Source organism: Scyliorhinus canicula, chromosome 21 (genome assembly GCF_902713615.1).
Source record: "Scyliorhinus canicula chromosome 21, sScyCan1.1, whole genome shotgun sequence".
NCBI lineage: Eukaryota > Metazoa > Chordata > Chondrichthyes > Carcharhiniformes > Scyliorhinidae > Scyliorhinus > Scyliorhinus canicula.
In genome coordinates this window covers 54284309-54304842 of record NC_052166.1, presented here as the reverse complement: position 1 = coordinate 54304842, position 20534 = coordinate 54284309, and the positions used below count along the sequence as shown (strand labels likewise).

Here is a 20534-nt window from a genome sequence, read left to right as displayed (position 1 = left end):
CCCCACCCCTGATATTTTTCATTAAGTGAAATATCTTATTGATTATTATGTTGCCTCAGCATCTCAGCTCAAGGACAAAATAACACATCATTATTTCATGTTCCTATGTTCTTTAACTGCAACTTAGCAAGAGCCCATGAAGATTTGGCCAACCAATCTAGCCGAGGATTTCTGAATTTTTAATATCTCAAAATATCTCAAAACACGTAAATGGGAGAAGTTGCAACAATTCTTACTTCCTTCATAAATAATGTAACACTCAGTGTCTGCCAAGAGGGAAATAGCCTGACTGCAATAATATAATTCAGTGAATGCTGAATTATGGGAGAACGACATAATCTTGTTCATGCATTACAGTGTTTCAGATGTAAGTGCAGATTCCTGAAGATGGTGACATCCATCTCATTACATCAGGCAGTCACTGGTGAATTTAAAGTACCTTTTCCAGTTAAGGTTAAAGATATCTTTGGGCCCAAAAGATGCCACTTACAAGAACACTTATAAATAATGCCCCAGTAGCTGAATACTTCAGTGAAGCTCATCGTCCAGGTTTCAGATGGAAAACAACTTTTCTTTAGCAAGTTAATTATATTCCTATTTTTATTTCACTTCACTCTTTTATCCCTCTCTATGTTTATCTCCCCTTCTGTGAGGAAAACACACGTTTCCTTTTAAAATAATTTTTAATGATCTTTTCCTGATTTGTGTAGAGCTGCAATGATAATGGTTTTGTCTTTTTGTCAAATTTGTGCATATTTCCACAACATTTATTTTAGTTCATTGACTGCTGGATATTGTCATACATCAAGGTGTTAAAGAGTTTGTAATTTTATCGTTAATTGGTTTGATTGAAGAATTTGATACAAAATAACCTGAGGCTTAGCGAAAGGTCCATGTTCACTCTGTTCACAGAGCAAAATAGGTTTGCTCAACGATCATCATATACCCTGGGCGCGATTCTCCCAGACAGGGAGAAATCGTAAGGCTGGTGTCAAAACCGGGCGGATTTGACGCCAGCCTCCCCCTCCCGACCGGGAACCGATTCTGGCTAGTATGCCGTGGCCGTGAACTCCGGCATCGCGGGCTTAACGAATTTCGTTAAGCCCGCTTGCCAGAGTTTGCGCCGGCTGACCCGTCACATGACGTCAGCCGCGCATGCGCGGATTGGAAGACTCCAACCCACGCATGCGCGGATGACGTCATCGCGCATTTGCGCGAAACCCGCGCATGCGCGGGCCGGGATGCCCCTCAGCCGCCCCGCGAAGTGATACAGCGGGGCGGCGGAAGGACAAAGAGTGCGCGGGAATCGGACCCGCTGCCCGCGATCGGTGCCCACCGATCGCGGGCCCATGGCACCCTTGGCACGGCCGTGATACTGCCGTGCCAATCGGTGCCATGGTTGCCAAGATCGGGACTTTACGGCCGTTTTTACGAACGGCCAGACCAGGTGTGTTTGTGAGACCGTCGTAAGTGCGGAGAATTGCGCCCCCTGGTTCTCCTGGCATGAGGATCTCGATGTCTGCACTGAGCCCGCGGGGGTCACCAGATGTAGCTCCTTGGATACCCCGGGGTGGTCATTGTATCATTCTGTCTGGACTGGGTGCTGACCTGAGCAGGAGGCAACTACTAGGTCTCCCTACAGAATTATGCCATCTTCTATACTCTTGTTGTTTAGTGAGGAAGGCTTCATGTCATCTGTGGGGTGTCCTCGGATTCCACCACTGAGGATCATATAGCACAATTTTCCAATATAGGGTCCTTTTGGGTTTATGCTTAAATCTGCTTCCAATGCCAGCAGAGGAGCCAAGCTTCTGAGCAGCGTTGGCAATGTGTGTTCTGTATTCAAAGACTTGCATCATTGGCTTTGCCTGTATATGCTGTGTTTGTATCTCTTCACTCACCTAATGAAGGAGTTACGCTCTGAAAGCTCGTGATTCCAAATAAACCTGTTCGATTTTAACCTGGTGTTGTAAGACTTCTTACTGAAAATATCATGTTCTCGTAATTAATTTTTAAAATAAAAAATAAGAAATTGTATTTATACAATGTCCTATCACACCCCAGAGTGCCTAATAGCAATGAATTGCTCTTCAAGTAAAGCCATTGTTGTTCTATAGGCTAATGCTGTGTACCAAGGTTTAAGAAAATGAATGAATCACTATGCAATCTATTTTACTGGGTGATTTGAATGCAGAGTTCTATGCAAGAGAACCTCTTGTTCTTTATCAAATAGTAACATGAACCCTTTTACTTCCACATGTGCTGACAAATAGATTTTTGTTTAAAGAAAATGCTTGCATTATTGCAGTGTGTTTCACAATCTCAGGATGTCTCAAATTGCTTTACAGTCAATGCAGTTCTTTTGAAGTGTAGTCTCTGATATTAAGTAGGTAAATGTGGAGACTAAATTGCATACAATAAAATGGCATTTACATAGAATTTGCAGTGCAGAAGGAGGCCATTCGGCCCATCAAGTCTGCACCAGCTCCTGGAAAGAGTACCCTACCCAAGGTTAACACCTCCACCCTATCCCCATAACCCAGTAACCCCACCCAACACAAAGGGCAATTTTGGACACTATGGGCAGTTTATCATGGCCAATCCACCTAACCTGCACATCTTTGGACTGTGGGAGGAAACCGGAGCACCCGGGGAGAACGTACAAACTCCACACAGATAATGACCCAGCGGGGAATCGAACCTGGGACCCTGGCACTGTGAAGCCACAGTGCTACCCACTGTGCTACCGTGCTGCCTTGCGTATTTACTGAATAAACCAGCAAATTGTCAAGAGACACTTTGGTGCTTTTTGCTTGTGCAATAATAATGACAATGTGCAATAATAATGACAAATCAAATCCATTTTGACAAACTTTTTTATCTTAAAAGTAAGTCATATCACCATCCAAAGGTTGGACGAGGGCTTCCACAAAGTGTGGCGGCTATTCATTGGCCTGTTCCAAGACCTGTACGAAGCCAATGCCAGATAGGAAGAAAGGGGGAGGGGGACCGATGAGGGCAGACAAGAAGGCACAGAACAGAGAGGAACTGGGGGGGGGGAGGGGGGGGGGGGCTAAGGCAAGGAAGGAACCCAAGGGAGTATCAGGGAGGGACATGGAAAGAGAGCCCCCTCCCCCCAGTAAACCCACAAGGATAACAGCCGGAATCACAAAATGATGGAAAGACATATAACAATACGAAACCCAGGACGAAAGATGGGGCCAGGAGGGAGCCCGCCTATTAACAGGGGAGGGGGGAGCAAGGAAAGGGGGAGGGCTGATAAAAGAGGTACGTGTAAAATTGTACATAAGAAACATCATACTCTGTGAATATTATGTGCTTATATGTCAAATTGTCAAAGTGTTAAAACTGGAAAATGCCAAGAAGAATATTTATTTAAAAAATGTAAGTGTATTATCAGGAAGTGGGGGCTATGTATTGCTTTACCATCCAACTCTCTGAATGCAGATTTGTGCATCTATTGCATTTCCAGAAATTCACTATCAGGAGGAAACTCAAGTGGAAGGTGAGAAAGAGTCTGAGACCAGGGTGTCCCACTCTCACCTGTCAAAGCAGGTACTGAGGGTGTGGAAGGGACGGACAAAAAGTGGAGATGATGAGTCAGTTTTTAAACGTTGTTCTTACAGACTGATTAAAACCATCATATAAAAGTATTTGAAAATGTGCTTTAGTTTAATGTGTGAAAAGCCATTTTCTCCATGATAATATGACTATAAGTGACAATGAAATGAAAATTGCTTATTGTCACAAGTAGGCTGTAGGCTTCAAATGAAGTTACTGTGAAAAGCCCCTTGCCGCCACATCCCAGTGCCTGTTTGGAGAGGCTGATACAGGAATTGAACTGTTGGCCTGCTTGGTCTGCTTTCAAAGCCAGCGATTTAGCCCTGAGCTAAAGCAGCCCCTCTAGTAATTCAATTGGTCATTGAATTGCCTATTTATAAACAAGTGAAACAATCTTTCCCTCTATTGTTTTTTGCAGCTGCTGTTATGTATAGTATTCATGATCCAAGCAAAATATTGTTTGATAATCCACTTTTGTCCAAGATCCAGCTCCTGTATCTTTTGTTGATGTAGTTGCTTCAGTTACTTTGACAGTGAGAGCCTTTTTCCTCGGATGGTGATGTCTAGCACGAGGGGACACAGCTTTAAATTGAGGGGAGATAGATATAGGACAGATGTCAGAGGTAGGTTCTTTACTCAGAGAGTAGTAAGGGCGTGGAATGCCCTGCCTGCAACAGTAGTTGACTTGCCAACACTAAGGGCATTCAAATGGTCATTGGATAGACATATGGACGATAAGGGAATAGTGTCGATGGGCTTTAGAGGGGTTTCACAGGTCAGCGCAACATCGAGGGCCGAAGGGCCTGTACTGCGCTGTAATGTTCTATGTTCTACTCTGTGAAATTCATACTCTTCCACCAGGTGGTGCTCTGAGCTGCCAGAGAAACCAGATTGGTAGGAAAAGCTCCTGTACCAGAAGTAAAAGCACTCAAATACTGTCAATGTAGCCTTTTCTTTCCAAATTGGAAGTTTTTTCCTCCTTCTCTTGCCCTCTATTTTTGAAATGTATTTGTCTCCTCTCTTATAACTTACATCCTATGCTAGGCAGCATTGCTCGATTAATGTTGTTCACAGAATACTGTTCTCTTTTTACCAAGGATGCTGCAGGAAAGGAGGTTGCCTGGATACTGGACGTTAAAATCAAGAGACAATCAAAAGGCTGGAGTTGATAAATTACGCACCCTGAATGGGTGCACCCTCGGTTACATTTCGAGATTAAAACAAGGATTGCGCTTCCAAAGTACTTCATTGGCTGCTAAGTGCTTTGAGAAGGTCAGAGGTCATGAAATGCACTAAATTAATTCTCTCTAGGTTGTTCAGGGAAGTAAGATTGCAGACATGCTGGCCACAATCTTTGATGCAGGTGTGGTGCAATTGCAAATGTTACACCATTGTTCACAAGGGGCAAGAAGGATAAACCTGGTACTGATGGGCACGCACTTTAGCATCAATTGTAGGGAAACTTTAGGGAATAATAATTCGGGGACAAAGATTACCAGCCACTTGGATAAGCATAAGCTTCTAATGCAGAGCCAGCATGGATTTATCGAGCTTTTGAGCCAATTTTTTGCTGTACTGTTGGTGCAAATTTGAAGTGGGTGAGCGTGGGAGAATCAATAAGCAGGTTCTACTCAACGAGATAATCCCTTCAGTAGTGTTCCATCTAAACATACAAACAGTCCTGGTCACACATGTACAATGGAATTACCTAATACAGGAACCCCACCATTATCCTCCACCCTATCCCTATCGTGTACATCTTTCTATTTATTTTTCCACCCCAGTTACAGTGAACTCTCAAGACACAGTTGAAATGAAATAAATGCCTTTTTTTATGATATTGTACATTTGTGTTCAGGTTTTCTTAGCCCGTGCTTCCTCCTTGTGATATTCCACTACTGAACTGTATACCTCTTTTAATTATATATAAATAATAATAATATTTATTGTCACAAGTAGGCTTATATTAACACTGCAATGAGTTACTGTGAAAATCCCCTAGTCGCCACATTCCGGCGCCTGTTCGGGTACACAGAGGGAGAATTCAGAATGTCCAAATTACCTAACAGCACGTCTTTCGGGACTTGTGGGAGGAAACCGAAGCAGCCGGAGGAAACCCACGCAGACACGGGGAGAATGTGCAGACTCTGCACACACAGTGACCCAAGCCACACAAGATATATCTGTATTGAACCATGGGAAGCAAAGTCAGAGTCTACTGTAAAACTTAATGAAACTATTAAATCCTAACCAGCGCCAACAAATATTACATTAATATCTAGATCTAAAATGAATCTAGTTTGCACAACTGCGTTAGACATCAGAACAAACATCTGAGGTTTTGTTACTAGACCTTGTTACAGTCTGTCTGACTTTGATTCTCAGGCTCAGGCACCAGAAAGCTGTCTCTACCTTGCTTGCTTTAAATGATTTATCATCCAAGTTACACTTAACCAGTGAACTATATGCTCTTCCTTTGTTGCCTAAGATTTGCTTTACTTTCAGTATTTGAAATAAAGCAACCTAAAAAAATCACCCATTAGCAAAGGAAAACAACTGCACAACTATTTATCTTTTTAAAACCGATGGTTAGCTATATCACCTACCCACTGGAAAGTCCCTGCCATAGATTCCTCTGGTGCTCAGTACTTACTTTTAATTTGTCTGCTCCCTATTCTATGTTGAGTTCACTGTATTTTAACACCTGTATGTCAGTGAAAGATTGTGTATCGCTTCCATCACCTAAGTATAATGTTAAGTTACATGAACCAAATGTTTTATACATAGTGCTACGAGGGGGAGATATTAGGAAATTGGATGCAGAAATGGGATTGAACATGTAGTAGGCAATTTAGGGGTTAAACAGACTGAGGAAAAACCCGCTAGCACAGAGTCAGAAGGATGCACCCAGATCTGGCCTGAGTTACATTGCCTCATTCAAACTTAAACTTGTTGGAGGGAATACGCAGGATGCCCCTGTTCAGCCAGGGTGATTCACTCAAGACCCTTTGTCATTCGGGACATTCTTGCTTGACCAGCCATTAGGCCATTACAGACTCTGATGGCCTCTTCTGTCTGTAAATGGGAGGTTAGTTGCATATCAATAGCATGGCTCTGTTCTTTTTGTGAACGGAAGTGGGAAATCCATCAGCCAAGATAATGATTATAGGTTCATGTCTGGACCCCCGCAGGAGAGAATCTTTGTTTGAGGGGCTGGGTTGAGCTCAGAGAGAGAGAAAGAACAAGTAAGCAGAAGCATTTGAAAAGCCACCAAAAAAGGTCATGGAAAGCTGCCCCAGAGGCAGTCTTTCGAAAGGGTTCTGAAGGAACTTCACTAACAGCAGAAAAATTGATTTGTAAATTCATAGAACATAGAACAGTACAGCACATTACAGGCGCTACGGGGCACGATGTTGTGCCAACCATTTATCCTAATCTAAGATCAACCTATCCTACACCCCTTCAATTGACTGCTGTCCATGTGTCTGTCCAAGCGTCGCTTAAATGTCCCTAATGAGTCTGACTCCATCACCTCCGCTGGCAGTGCATTCCACGCACCTACCACTCTCTGTGTAAAGAACCTACCTCTGACATCTCCCCTATACTTTCCTCCAATCATCTTAAAATTATGTCCCCTCGTGACAGCCATTTCCGCCCTGGGGAAAAGTCTCTGGCTGTCCACTCTATCCATGCCTCTCATCACCTTGTACATCTCTATCAAGTCACCTCTCTTCCTTCTTCACTCCAGTGAGAAAAGCCCAAGCTCCCTCAACCTTTCTTCATAAGACATGCCCTCCAGTCCAGGCAGCATCCTGGTAAATCTCCTCTGCACCCTCTCCAAAGCATCCACATCAATATTCCAAGTGTGGTCAAATTAGGGTTTTATAAAGCTGCAGCAAACCCTCGCAGCACTTAAACTCAACCCCCCAGTTAATGAAAGCCAACATACCATATGCCTTCTTAACAACCCTATCAACCTGGGTGGCAACTTTGAGGGATCTATGTATGTGGACCCCAAGATCCCTCTGTTCCTCCACACTTCCAAGAATCCTGCCTTTAACCCTGTATTCAGCATTCAAATTCGACCTTCCAAAATGAATCACTTCACATTTATCTAGGTTGAACTCCATCTGCCACTTCTCAGCCCAGCTCTGCATCCTGTCAATGTCCTGTTGCAACCTGCAACAACCCTCAACACTATCTACAACTCCTCCAACCTTCATGTCATCAGCAAACCTACTAGCCCACCCTTCCACTTCCTCATCCAAGTCATTTATAAAAACCACAAAGAGCAGAGGTCCCAGAACAGATCTCTGCGGGGCACCACGGGTCACCGACATCCAGGCGGAATACTTTCCATCCACTACCACTCGCTGTCTTCTTTCAGCCAGACAATTCTGTATCCAGACAGCCATATTTCCCTGTATCCCATGCCCCCTAACTTTCCGAATGAGCCGACCATGGGGAACCTTATCAAATGCCTTACTGAAATCCATGTACACCACATCCACTGCCCGACCTTCATCAATGTGTCTCGTCACATCCTCAAAGAATTCAATGAGACTTGTGAGGCATGACCTGCCCCTCACAAAGCCATGCTATCTTTAATCAAAATATGCTTTTCTAAATAATCATAAATCCTATTTCTCAGAACCTTTCCGATACTTTGCTCACCACAGACATAAGACTGATGGGTCTGTAATTCCCAGGGATTTCCCTATTCCCTTTCTTGAACAGGGGAACAACATTCGCTTCCCACCAATCATCCGGTACTACTCCAGTGGAGAGTGAGGATGCAAAGATCATCGCCAATGGTGCAGCAATCTCCTCCCTCACTTCCCGTAGTAACCTTTGGTTTATCTCGTCAGGCCCAGGGGACTTATCTATCCTGATGCTTTTCAAAATTTCCAGCACATCCTCCTTCTTAATATCAATCTGTTCGAGTATATTAACCTGGTTCACACTGTTCTCATGGGCAACAAGGTCCCTCTCTCTGGTGAGTACTGAAGCAAAATATTAATTTAGGGCCTCCCCCATTTCCTCAGACTCTAGGCACAAGTTCCCTCCACTATCCCTGATTGGCCCTACTCTCACTCTGATCATCCTCTTATTTCTCACTTAAGTGTAGAATGCCTTGGGATTTTCCCTAATCCTTCCCACCAGGGCTTTTTCATGTCCCCTTCTAGCTCTCCTAAGCCTACATTTGAATTCCTTCCTGGCTACCTCGTAACCCTCTAGAGCCGTGCCAGATCCTTGCTTCCTCAACCTTACGTAAGCTTCCTTCTTCCTCTTGACTAGAAGCTCCACTTCTCTTGTCATCCAAGGCTCCTTCACCTTAGCATTCCTTCCTCGTCTCCGGTGAGACAAAACCATCCAGCACTCACAGCAAGTGCTCCTTAAACAACCCCCACATTACCATTGTGCATTTCCCAAAGAACAATTGTTCCCACTTTATGCTCCTCAGCTCCTGTCTAATAGCAGTATAATTTCCTCTCCCCCAATTAAATATCTTCCCATACTGTCTGTTCCTATCTCTCTCCATGACTATGGTACAGGTCAAGGAGTTGTGGTCACTGTCACCGAAATGCTCTCCCACTGAGACATCTGACACCTGGCCTGGTTCGTTGCTGAGCACCAAGTCCATAAATGGCCTCCCCCCTAGTCGGCCCATCTACATATTGAGTCAGGAATCCTTCCTGTACACACCTGACAAAATCTGCTCCATCCAAACCATTTGCAGTAAGGTGGCAGTCAATATTAGGGAAGTTGAAATCTTTGTTACTTCTGCACTTTTCCAAGAGCCGCCCAATCTGTTCCTCTATCTCTCTGCTGCTATTGGAGAAAACTCCCAATAAAATGACTGCTCCTTTCTTGTTTCTGACATCCACCCATACTGACTCAGTAGACAAACCCTCCTCAACTACCTCCTTTTCTGTAGCTGTGATGCACTCTCTAATTAACAGTGCCACTCCCCCTCCTCTTTTACCTCCCTCCTTATTATTCTGAAAACATCTGAACCCCGGACCATTCCTACTCTCGTGAAATCCATGTCTCCATAATGGCCACAACATCATAGTTCCAAGTACTGATCCGTGCTCTAAGTTCATCTCCCTTATTCCTGACAGTCCATGCATTGAAACAGACACACTTTAACCTATTCCACTGAGTGCAACTTTGCCCTATCAACTGTCTGTCCTTCCTCACAGACTCGCTGCATACTATTTCTGCCTGTTCAACAACTACTCTATTCTCTGATCCATAGCTCTGGTTCCCATCCCCCTGCTAAACTAGTTTAAACCCTTCCAAAGAGCTCTAGCAAACCTCCCACCCAAGATATTGATGCCCCTCCAGTTTAGGCAATCCGTCCTTCGTGTACAGGTTCCACCTTCCCCAGAAGATATCCCAATAATCCACATATCTGAAGCCTTCTCTCCTGCACCAGTCCTGTAGTCACGTGTTCAGCTGCACTCACTCTATGTTCCTTGCCTCACTTGCATGTGGCACCGGTAGCAATCCTGAGATCACTACTCTGCTTGTCCTACTCTTTAGCTTCCAACCTAACTCCCTAAAATCACTTTTTACATCCTCATCCCTTTTCTTAGCTATTTCATTGGTGCCTATGTGCACCATAACTTCTGGTTGTTTCTCCTCCCCCTTAAGAATCCTGTAGACTCGATCCGAGACATCCCTGACACCCGGGAGGCAACATACCTTCCGGGAGTCTTGTTCGCGACCGCAGGATCTCCCATCCGTTGCCTAACCATTGAGTCTCCTATCACTATTCCTTTTCTATTCTCCCCCCTTCCCTTCTGAGCCACAGAGCCAGGCTCATTCCCAGCGACCTGGCCACTAGGGCCTTCCCCCGGTAGGTAATCTCCCCAACAGCATTCAAAATGGTATACTTGCTTTGAAGGGGAATGGCCACGATGGATCCATGCACTGTCTGCTCATTCTTTTTCCTTCCCTGACTGTAACCCAGCTACATTTGTCCTGCACCTTGGGTAACTTTTCTCTATCACCCCCTCTGCTTCTCGGATGATCCAAAGTTCATCCAGCTCCAGCTCCAGTTCCCTAATGCGGTCTCTGAGGAGCTGGATTTGGGTGCACTTCCCTCAGGTGTAGTCAGCGGGGACACCGGTGGTATCCCTCACCACCATCTGTTTGTGTAAGTGGAATGAGAGCTGTATGTTCCTTTGAAGTAATGTTTCATGGAAATATGTGTGTTAGGGTTAAGAAACTACATGTAATCTGTTATTCTTAGGGTTGAAGTCTAAAACTGTAAATATTGCTTTTCTTTTGGTTTATAAAATAACCAATCCCTGTTTCTTTTGTTATCACTCCTGGAATGAATTAATCTTTCTGCACCACATTAAAACTTAAAAATTTTATGGATCTGACCCACTAACGTAGCCACTGTTGAGAGCAGACCAGGCATCCATAACAATACTTTTTTTTAAATGCTTCAATATCTTAGTGACTGAGGACGTTTCTTTACTGAACTGATGTGAATCAACATTTCAATGAGTCATTTATTAATAACAACAACTTCTATATTGCCTTTAACATAATGAACACCCCAAGGCACTTCACAGGAGCATTGCAAAACAAAATATGATACCATGTCAGAAAAGGAGATATTAAGTCAGATGATCAAAAGCTTAATGAGTAGGTTTGAGAGTGTCTTAAATGAGGAAGGTGGGGTACAAGGCTGTAGGGAGAATACTCCAGAGTTTGGGGCTTAGACAACTGAATGAGCAGCCACCAAAAGGTGGAACAATTAAAATTGGGGGTGCTGAAGGGGCTAGATTTAGACAGATGCAGATATTGTGGAGGGTTGTGGGGCTTGAGGAGATTACTGAGAAAGAGGGAAGGCAAGGGCCATGGAGGGATTTGAAAACCAGGATGAAAATGTTCAAACCAGGATGTCTCCAGTCAGCGAGTACAGAGGAGATAGTGTTTGCTGCAAGTTAAGACACTGGCAGCAGAGTTTTGGATGAGCTCAGGTTTACAAATGATAGAACGTGGTGGACCAGCTAGGGGTGGGAAAGGATTCATCTTATCGTTCATCGAGAGTTGAAGCAATGCCAAGGTATGTATCATTAGAGAGTGCAAACTCTAAACCACAGAGTTTGCCTATACAGCTGCTTTTTAACAAATTCCCAGCACTTGGTTGTATATCAGGTTTTGCAAGCACCTGAAAACCTCATCCTGTTTTCGCTATTTTTCTTGGAGATGAAGTGCTGTCTTTCATTTCCATTCACATGTTCATGTTGTTCATGGAGTATCTGTTGTCATCACTGGTAGCCAACGAATGGAGGAAATGGTGGAATTTATGGCAGATTTGCAGAAAGCATGTGACACAATTTATTTACTCAACAAACAAGAAAGCAAACATAATTGCCCAATCATCTCTATTCTGATGGTGTGACACTCTGCAGGAGGTCTTGTGGTGCAGTGGTAGTGTCCCTATCTCTGGACCAGAAGCTCTCAGTTCAAGTCCAACACCAAGACTTGTTGGCCATGGAAGGAGTGTTCATTATGCGGTTGAACAGGCTGATAATCAGCTTTTGAATCCTCCCACCACTTCCCCACTATTCCCCAAAGAGAAATACAGCGTGGGTGTGAAGATGCGCTTTAAAAAAACTGGCAGCCCCAAGATTTGTGAACTGGGTAAAGCTGCTATACAAGGAGCCGAGTGTCCGCACAAACAACATCAGCTCCAGATACTTTCCTCTCCACCGAGGGACGAGGCAGGGATGTCCTATGTCCCCCCTGCTGTTTGCACTCGCGATTGAGCCGTTGGCCATCGCATTAAGAAGTTCCGAAGTTTATGGAAAGGAATAGTGTGTGGCGGGGAGGGAGGGGGGGGGGGGGTGGATAGAGCATAGGGTGTCCTTATATGCCGATGGCTTGCTGTTATACGTGTTGGAGTATTGGAGCCACTTCGAGTCTTTGGGTCTTTCTCGGGGTACAAACTAAATCTAGACAAGAGTGAGTATTTTGTAGTGTCTCGGCCGGGGGTGGGGGCAGGGGTGGGGGTGCTGCCATTCCGTAGGATAGGAACTCACTTTAGGTACCTGAGGGTGCAGGTTGCCCGGGAGAGGGGGGGGGGGGGGGGGGGGGGGGGGGCTCTGCAGGTAAAACATTTCTAGTTTGGTGGCGAGAGTGAAAGCTGGCAAGGTGGGATGGTCTCCCTCTATCACTGGCGGGTCAGGTACAGGCGGTTAAAATGAATGTGTTGCCGCGATTTCTGTTTATTTTTCAATGCCTGCCGATTTTCCTGCCAAAGGCTTTTTTCAGATAGGTTGAGGGAAGGATTACTTTGTTCACATGGGGAGGGAAGGTGGCCAGAGTGAGAAAGGTGCTGCTACAGAGGGGAAGGCAGGCAGGGGGTTTGGGTCTTCCGAACCTGATGTATTATTACTGGGTGGCGAATGTGGAGAAGGTGCGGTGCTGGGTCAAAGGGGTTGATTCCCAGTGGGTCAGAATGGAGGAGAGTTTGTGCAGGGGTTCGGGATTGAAAGCACTAGCAACAGCGCCGCTCCCGATGGCCCTGGTGAAATACTCAGGGGGTTCGGTAATAATAGGTTCATTGAGAATTTGGAGGCAGTTTTGCCAACATTTTGGTTTGGGGGCAGGGTCAAGGGAAATGCCGATTCGGGGGAACCACAGATTTGAGCCAGGGAAGTGGGATGGAAATTTTCGGAAATGGGAGAAGGGGATTAAGATACAAAAAGATTTGTTTCTTAGGGGTCGGTTTGCAGGATTGAAGGAGCTGGAAGCGAAGTATAGGCTGGAGCAGGGGGAAATGTTTAGATACATGTATACATACATACATGTTGAGATTTTGCCAGAAAAGAGATACAGAGCTTCCCGGTGGAGCCGGCCTCCACATTGCTGGAGGAGGTGCTGACGACAGGGGGGACTGGAGAAGGGGGTAGTGTCGGCGGTTTACGGAGCTATTTTGGAAGTGGAGAAGGCATCACTGGAAGGGATCAAAGCAAAGTGGGAGGAAGAGTTGGGAGAGGATATGGAGGAGGGGTTCTGGTGTGAGGTGCTCCGGAGAGTGAATGCCTCCACCTCATGAGTGAGGTTGGGGCTGATACAGCTGAAGGTGGTATACAGAGCACATCTCACGACGGCGAGGATGAGTCGATTCTTTGAAGGACTAGAAGATGTGTAAACATTGCGGGGGGATTGGGGGGGGGGGTTTGGTCCTGTCAAAAGATTAATGGATTACTGGAAGGAGCTTCTTAAGGTAATTTCTAAAGTGGTGCACGTGAGACTGGAGCCGGGCCCTGGGAGGCCATATTCGGGATGTCGACCAGCCAGGGTTGGAAACGGGTGCAGAGGCAGATGTTGTAGCCTTCGCCTCATTGATCGCCCGAAGGCGGATCCTGATGTGTTGGAGAGCAACCTCTCCACCCTGTGCCCTGGCGCGGCAGGGGGACTTGTTGGAATTCTTGACTCTTGAGGAGGTTAAGGTTGAACTGAGGGGAAGGACATAGAACATAGAATTTACAGTGCAGAAGGTGGCCATTCAGCCCATCGAGTCTGCACCGGCTCCTGGAAAGAGCACCCTACCCAAGGTTAACACCTCCACCCTACCCCCCATAACCCAGCAACCCCACCTAACACTAAGGATAATTTTGGACACTAAGGGCAATTTATCATGGCCAATCCACCTAACCTGCACATCTTTGGACCGTGGGAGGAAACCGGAGCACCCGGAGGAAATCCACGCACACACGGGGATAACGTGCAGACTCCGCACAGACAGTGACCAAAGCCGGAATCGAACCTGGGTCCCTGGAGCTGTGAAGCGATTGTGATATCCACAATGCTACCATGCAGAGGTGTTCTACAATTCATGGGCTTTATTCATTATGCACTTTCAAGAACTGGATAACATCGTAATTTAGTTGGGGGGGGGGGAAGGAAGGGTTTGCAGGGGGGGCTGTGTGTGTTAATGGCGACTGTGGGTGATCCCTAATTCCTTTTTGTCATTTGTTTGTGTGAACATGTGGGCAAATGTTTGGGGTTTGGTGGGATTGTTGTAATTGATATGGGGATTGACATATTTGTTACGGATTATTGTTTATTGTTGGTGGGTGCAAATTTGGGAGAAAATGAGAAATATTTCCCCATTACAAGAGGCAGTGGACGGGAGGAGTTGGAGAGGGCTGTTTACAACTCTTGGGTATCATGTACAGGACTCTTTCAGAGGTTGGATGGTGTTGAGTGTGGGGAGGTTTGGTGGGGGGGGGGGGGGGGGGGAGCGGACTCTATGGTGACCATGGGCGGTCCTAGACTCCTTTTTCTTATTTGTTTTTTGTTTCCACCGTGGGAGGGTTTGTTTTATTGGATGCATATATGGACAGGTGGGCTGTTGTTTGGGATGGTGGGAGGATGGGATCATTGTTATTGTTAAGGGGATTGATTTTGTATTTGTTACCGTTTACTGTCTGTGGGTGGGGTGTAAATTTTGAAGGAAAATGTGAAAATGGAGAATAAAAACATTTTTTTTAAAACAATTTCTCCATAGTGCTGTGTGGAAATCGTAAAAACCCATCTGGTTCACTCGTGTCCTTTAGGGAAAAATATATGCCATCCTTACCTGGTCTGGCATCCAAAAATTACCACACACATTCTTGTGGAGGTGATAGCCAATTGAATGCAGACATATAGGAGTTTCAAACAGACCAAAATGGATTCAGTTATATATTATAGGGGCTGGTTTAGCTCACCAGGCTAAATTGCTGGCTTTTAAAGCAGACCAAGCGGGTCAGCAGCACGGTTCGATTCCCGTACCAGCCTCCCCGGACAGGCGCCGGAATGTGGCGACTAGGGGCTTTTCACAGTAACTTCATTGAAGCCTACTCGTGACAATAAGCGATTTTCATTTCATTTCATTTTCATTTTAATGTGCTCTTTGGGTGAGCTGGACGGAGGAACTCTTGTGCTCAGGTAATATTGTACGCAAGTGGGAAAGAGCAGTCTGTACAGGAGAGCAGCAGGGGAAGTACGATTACCATGCTACCAGTGGCTTTTCTGGAATTCCAGTCAAAGCTGGCTTGAATGAAATGGATTGCATGAACAGAGTACAAATGGTGCACCAATAAGTTTCTTTACAACAGCAGCCTGGAATCTTGCCTTGTTTCTAACCATGCTTTTGCTCATACAGGGTCATACAACATATGTGTACATAGAGTGTAACGGCCATAAAGCAAAGATGGATGTGAGGATGTCAGGACAGCTGAAACTACCAGATGCAAAGGTACTGAGTAGAAGTTCCAAGTAAAAAGAATTAAGGCTCCTCTGTCATTTTTATTCTTACAATGCAGTATATGTTTTAGTTCAAGGGTAATAAAGAAATATCTTCTCAATTATTCAATGTTCTACTTGTGTTAAAATGATGTCAAAGATGGGCACCTTCCATGTCCGGCATAGTTTGTATTCTACATCCCTCCTCAGTGGAGGAGACTGTGTCCTGGTTTGTCCAACATTTCTGGAAATTTGACTTAAAAATTCAGAAACTTGTTTAAAATCACATTGCAGAAGTTAGATTTTGTCAGTCATAGCCTGCCTCCCAATGGATGCAAATTTACTGCATGCAACTAATTTGACAGTAATTTCGTTTTCTCAGCTCAGATTACCGTTTTGACATTGTGAATGAAATATGACAATGTAGTGACGATAGGGCGGCACGGTGGCACAGTGGTTAGCATTGTTGTTTCACAGCTCCAGGGTCCCAGGTTCGATTCCCGGCTCGGGTCACTGTCTGTGCGAAGTCAGCACGTTCTCCCCGTGTTTGCATGGGTTCACACCGGGTGCTCCGGTTTCCACCCACAAGTCCCCAAAGATGTGCTGTTAGGTAATTTGGACATTCTGAATTCTCCCTCAGTGTACCCAAACAGATGCCGGAGTGTGGCGTCCAGGGGATTTTCACAGTAACTTTGGGGGCGATTCTCCGAGCCGCGCTGGGTCGGAGAATCGCCGCAACCGCGCCACGACGCCGGCACGCAATTCTCCGAGGTGCGGAGAATCGGCGCCATTTGCGCCGGCGCATTTGGTGAGGCTCTGGCTGCGGGCTACTGCAATCGGCGGGGCTGCCGATTCTCCGGCCCGAATGGGCCAAGCAGCAGCGCTGATCCGACAGAGTCCCGCCGGCGCCGTTCACCCCTGGTCGCTGCCGGCGGGAACTCTGTACGAATGGTCGGGGGGCGGCCTGTGGGGGCTGGAGGGGAGCTCCTTCACCTGGGGGGCCTCCGATGGAGTCTGGCCTATGATCGGGGCCCACCGATCAGCCTCTCCCCCCGGGCCTACTTTCTGGCTCGGCCGCCCCTGAACACCAACGCCATGTTGAGTCGGTGCCGGCGTGCTAAAGAAGTCCCCCGCACATGCGCAGGTTGGCGCGGCGCCCATTTGGCGCCGGGAAAGGAGGCTGGAGCGGCATGAACCACTCCAGCGCCATGCTGGACTCCTGTGGGGGCCAGAATCGGCTGTACCCAGGCCCGGCTCGCGCCGTCGTGAAACTCCCTGATATAGTAGCCCTCCCTGATATTGTAGCCAGCCAGAGCCATAACTTCAAACTGCTTGGTACTTAAAATGAAGGGAATGGAACATAAGTACTATTTATTAACAGATTAATTAACTTTTTTTGCAGATTGATGACTCTGAAGACAAAGATTACAAAAAGAAGAGCAGCTGCTGTTTCAGAGCAGTAGGGTGTAGGTTTAAGGTAAAAACGCACTTGAGATATTTCACTAGGGGCTGGTAAGCACACTGGGCTAAATCGCTGGCTTTTAAAGCAGACCAAGGCAGGCCAGCAGCGCGGGTTCAATTCCTGTACCAGCCTCCCCGAACAGGTGCCGAAATGTGGCAACTAGGGGCTTTTCACAGTAACTTCATTGAAGCCTACTTGTGACAATAAGCGATTTTCATTTCAATAGAATGTTATAGAAATGCCTATGTTTCAAAACCCCATTTTGAGAGCACAATACCTAAACTGCTGCGTGTGCAGCTTGCATTGTTGTATAAAATATTTAATACAGGCGAGTTTCAGCCTTGCAAATGTGCCAATTGAACCTCTTCCATAAAGCTGCCCTGGGGATGAAAGATAAAAAATTGTTTTATTGCTATGGTTGGCCTCAATCAGGGTGAATCTTGGGTGTTGCAGGAAACAAAACAGCTGAAGAAGAAATGGTAAGGTGCCAAGAGTTGGGGCATGGGCCTCTTTGCCGCAAAAATAGCCTTTTATTGTTCGGATCTACATTTGATGCAAATGCCCCCCATCAGATTTATCATATTTTGTGGGGATGAAATCCTTTGATTTTTCTCCCAAACTATGAATAGTTTTGTACCTTAATTCTTATATGTTTCAAATTTTAACAATCACTATTTAAGGGTTCATAATAAGGAAACAGGAATTATACTAATGTGTATTCATATGATTTACATCATTGTACCTTGTGACTTTATGGTTCATATATTAATTTATTTCCACATGTAATTTGTGCGTTGTACATTTTCTTGCCGGATTGAAGTGACCACAGGTGTTTCTGCATTGTGCCACAGAATTTCTTGGGGTTTTCTTTTACGATAACCAAAGTTATTTTGTAGTTTAACAAAAAATCCCAGCAGAATGTGGGTGAAACCAGGACTTTCTGTCTCCACATCATGGGAGGAAAGAATCTGCTGAATTTGGATAAATACACAGGGTGTTGTTCATGTTCTAAGCAGAGGAGGATGCTGAGAAAGTCCAAAATATTTTATTGAGGGGCGAATCTATTACTAACAAAGGAATACAGACACAGAAGGGACTGTGAGTCCACTTCACAGAATGTAACGCTATGATTCAGAGAATTGAAATCGGCTTCAGAACTCTGTCCACTTGTCATTTCCAGAAAGATGCATTGAACAAATTAACATAAATTCAAGGAAGAATTATATCAGGGCCTTATCCTTGAAAATCATTGACTAAAATACAAGAGAATTGCATTTTGCACGCATGCAAACATTAAACTGCTCTCATCTGAGCACCAGACCTTTCCTCTTAAATCACCGTTCCCAGAGTCCACCTTGGCATTCACCCATTTTTCCCTTGATGCTGGGTAATTCCCCAATTTATATCAATCACAGATGTCCTTTACCTCAAACAAAATAACTGTTATCTTCCTGTGCCACTTACCTACTCTACATGCACCAGTGACAATGGTGGGTATGAGATATTAAAGGGAAAACCAGAAGCAGGTGAAGATATCATACCAATGGGTGGTATATGTTTAGCAGCACTAAACTGTGAGGGTGTAGACATCAAGTTGTGAAGGGTGGGAAGAGTATTAATTCTCTGCCCTATATCCCACTGCTTTGGTGGGAATATCTTCTGAGTGCTCTCAACTCTGATCCCACGTACTACTAACCACTAAAAGCAGTAGCCCCCAACCCCTCCTGTGTGGCCAAATCCAAGGCACTTTTAACATAATAGTGTCCCAAAACATTCCACATAGGAATATGGTGCTGAGCCACAAATATGGAGATATTAGGCAGAATATGATCAAAAGCTTGATTAATTAGGTATTTTTAAGGAGTGTTTTAAAGGAGTATAGTGAGAATAAGAGGTGAGAGATTCAGGGAGGGGATTCAGACCTTAGGGCCTAGTCAGCTGAAGACATAGAGATTGAAATGGGTTGATCAAGAGGCCAGAATTAGAGGATGACAGGTATCTTGGTTGTGGGGCTGGGTATGGGGCTAGTGGAGATTGCAAAGATAGTCAGAGGTGAGATTCTGGAAGGGTTTGAAGTCAAGGATGGTAGTTTTAAAATCAGCGCATGGTTTAACTGGAAGCTAATGTAAGTCAGCAAGCATAGAGATGATGTGTGAATGGGATTTGGTCCAAATTAGGAAAGAGGCAACAGAATTTTGAATGATGGGCTGGATTCTCTGTTTGGGAGACCAGGGACTGGATTCTCCATCCCGTCGCACCAGATTTCTGGTGCGGCACGTGGTCGGGATTCTCCATTTCGCCGGCTGGTCAATAGGGTTTCCCATTGTGGGGCAGCCCCAGGCCTTAGGGAAACCCCCAGGCTGCCGGCAAAACGGAGAATCCTGATGGTGGAGAATTCGGCTCTCTGTTCTCTTGTCGGAACAGAATCGCTTCTGGTTTGCGCTGGCACGAGAAATGGCACCCAGAAGCAAGTCACCTTCTCTTGCCATGTAAATCTAAGCATGGCAGGGAACGCCAGAGATTCCGTTCCAAATCCTGCTATTGGGCCACCATTTTGAACGGGTGTCCCGATAGCGAGGTTCGGCCGACCTTGCCCCCCTCATCATGCAAATACTGCCCTCGACCCCCCTCCCCATGGAAATTGCTATGTCACCCCCCCCCTGCACATAACACACATATGGAGGTGACCCCTCCCCCACCTTAATCAGAGACCTCCCCCTCCATCAGTCACCCCTGTCTGAAAGCTAAAGAGCAGTCCAGGCAGAAATAGTGAAAAATCACTACATTTTCATTCACCAGTCCCTTACACCTGCTGCCTCAGACAGAGGTATAAAAGTCACAACCCCATCACACGGCTTTAAGCCCCCTCAGATCCTTTGATCTGCAAGGCTTCTATTAACTTTCAAAAGAGAAAAAGCTTTTAGTGGGCTGCAATTGACAGGGTAATACCTTCCAGACAGCCAGGTGTCTGGATTGTTTATTTTCATTTCCCTTCACATGTGAATACCCTCAATTACCCTGCTTTGAATTTAACCTCAATGTTTATAAGCATCCAGGAGTTAAGTTCCACTTTTCCTCTGCAGAAAGCACATAACTGCTTCTGATGAGGTCAGGAGTTGTCAATCATAGCTTGATGTTTATAAACATTGAGGTTAGGTTCAAAGCATGGTATTTGAGATGCATTCAAGTGTGAAGAGAAATTAAAATAAACAATCTTTGATATGGG

The 20534-nt window shown here is 45.4% G+C and overlaps 1 protein-coding gene across 4 annotated transcripts in view; it reads left to right on the top strand.

The window, feature by feature from the left end:
- Positions 1 to 20534, top strand: part of LOC119955847 (TNF receptor-associated factor 2-like) — a 54369-nt gene that overhangs the window by 20538 nt on the left and 13297 nt on the right. For 2 of the 4 annotated variants that reach the window (XM_038782462.1, XM_038782463.1), the window contains exons 2-4: positions 4680 to 4854; positions 15767 to 15859; positions 17249 to 17323. In XM_038782462.1, the coding sequence (XP_038638390.1) occupies positions 4681 to 4854; positions 15767 to 15859; positions 17249 to 17323 (342 nt within the window). In that variant the 5' untranslated portion in view covers position 4680. The remainder of the gene's footprint in view (positions 1 to 4679; positions 4855 to 15766; positions 15860 to 17248; positions 17324 to 20534) is intronic. The other 2 variants (XM_038782464.1, XM_038782465.1) reach the window with 1 other exon arrangement.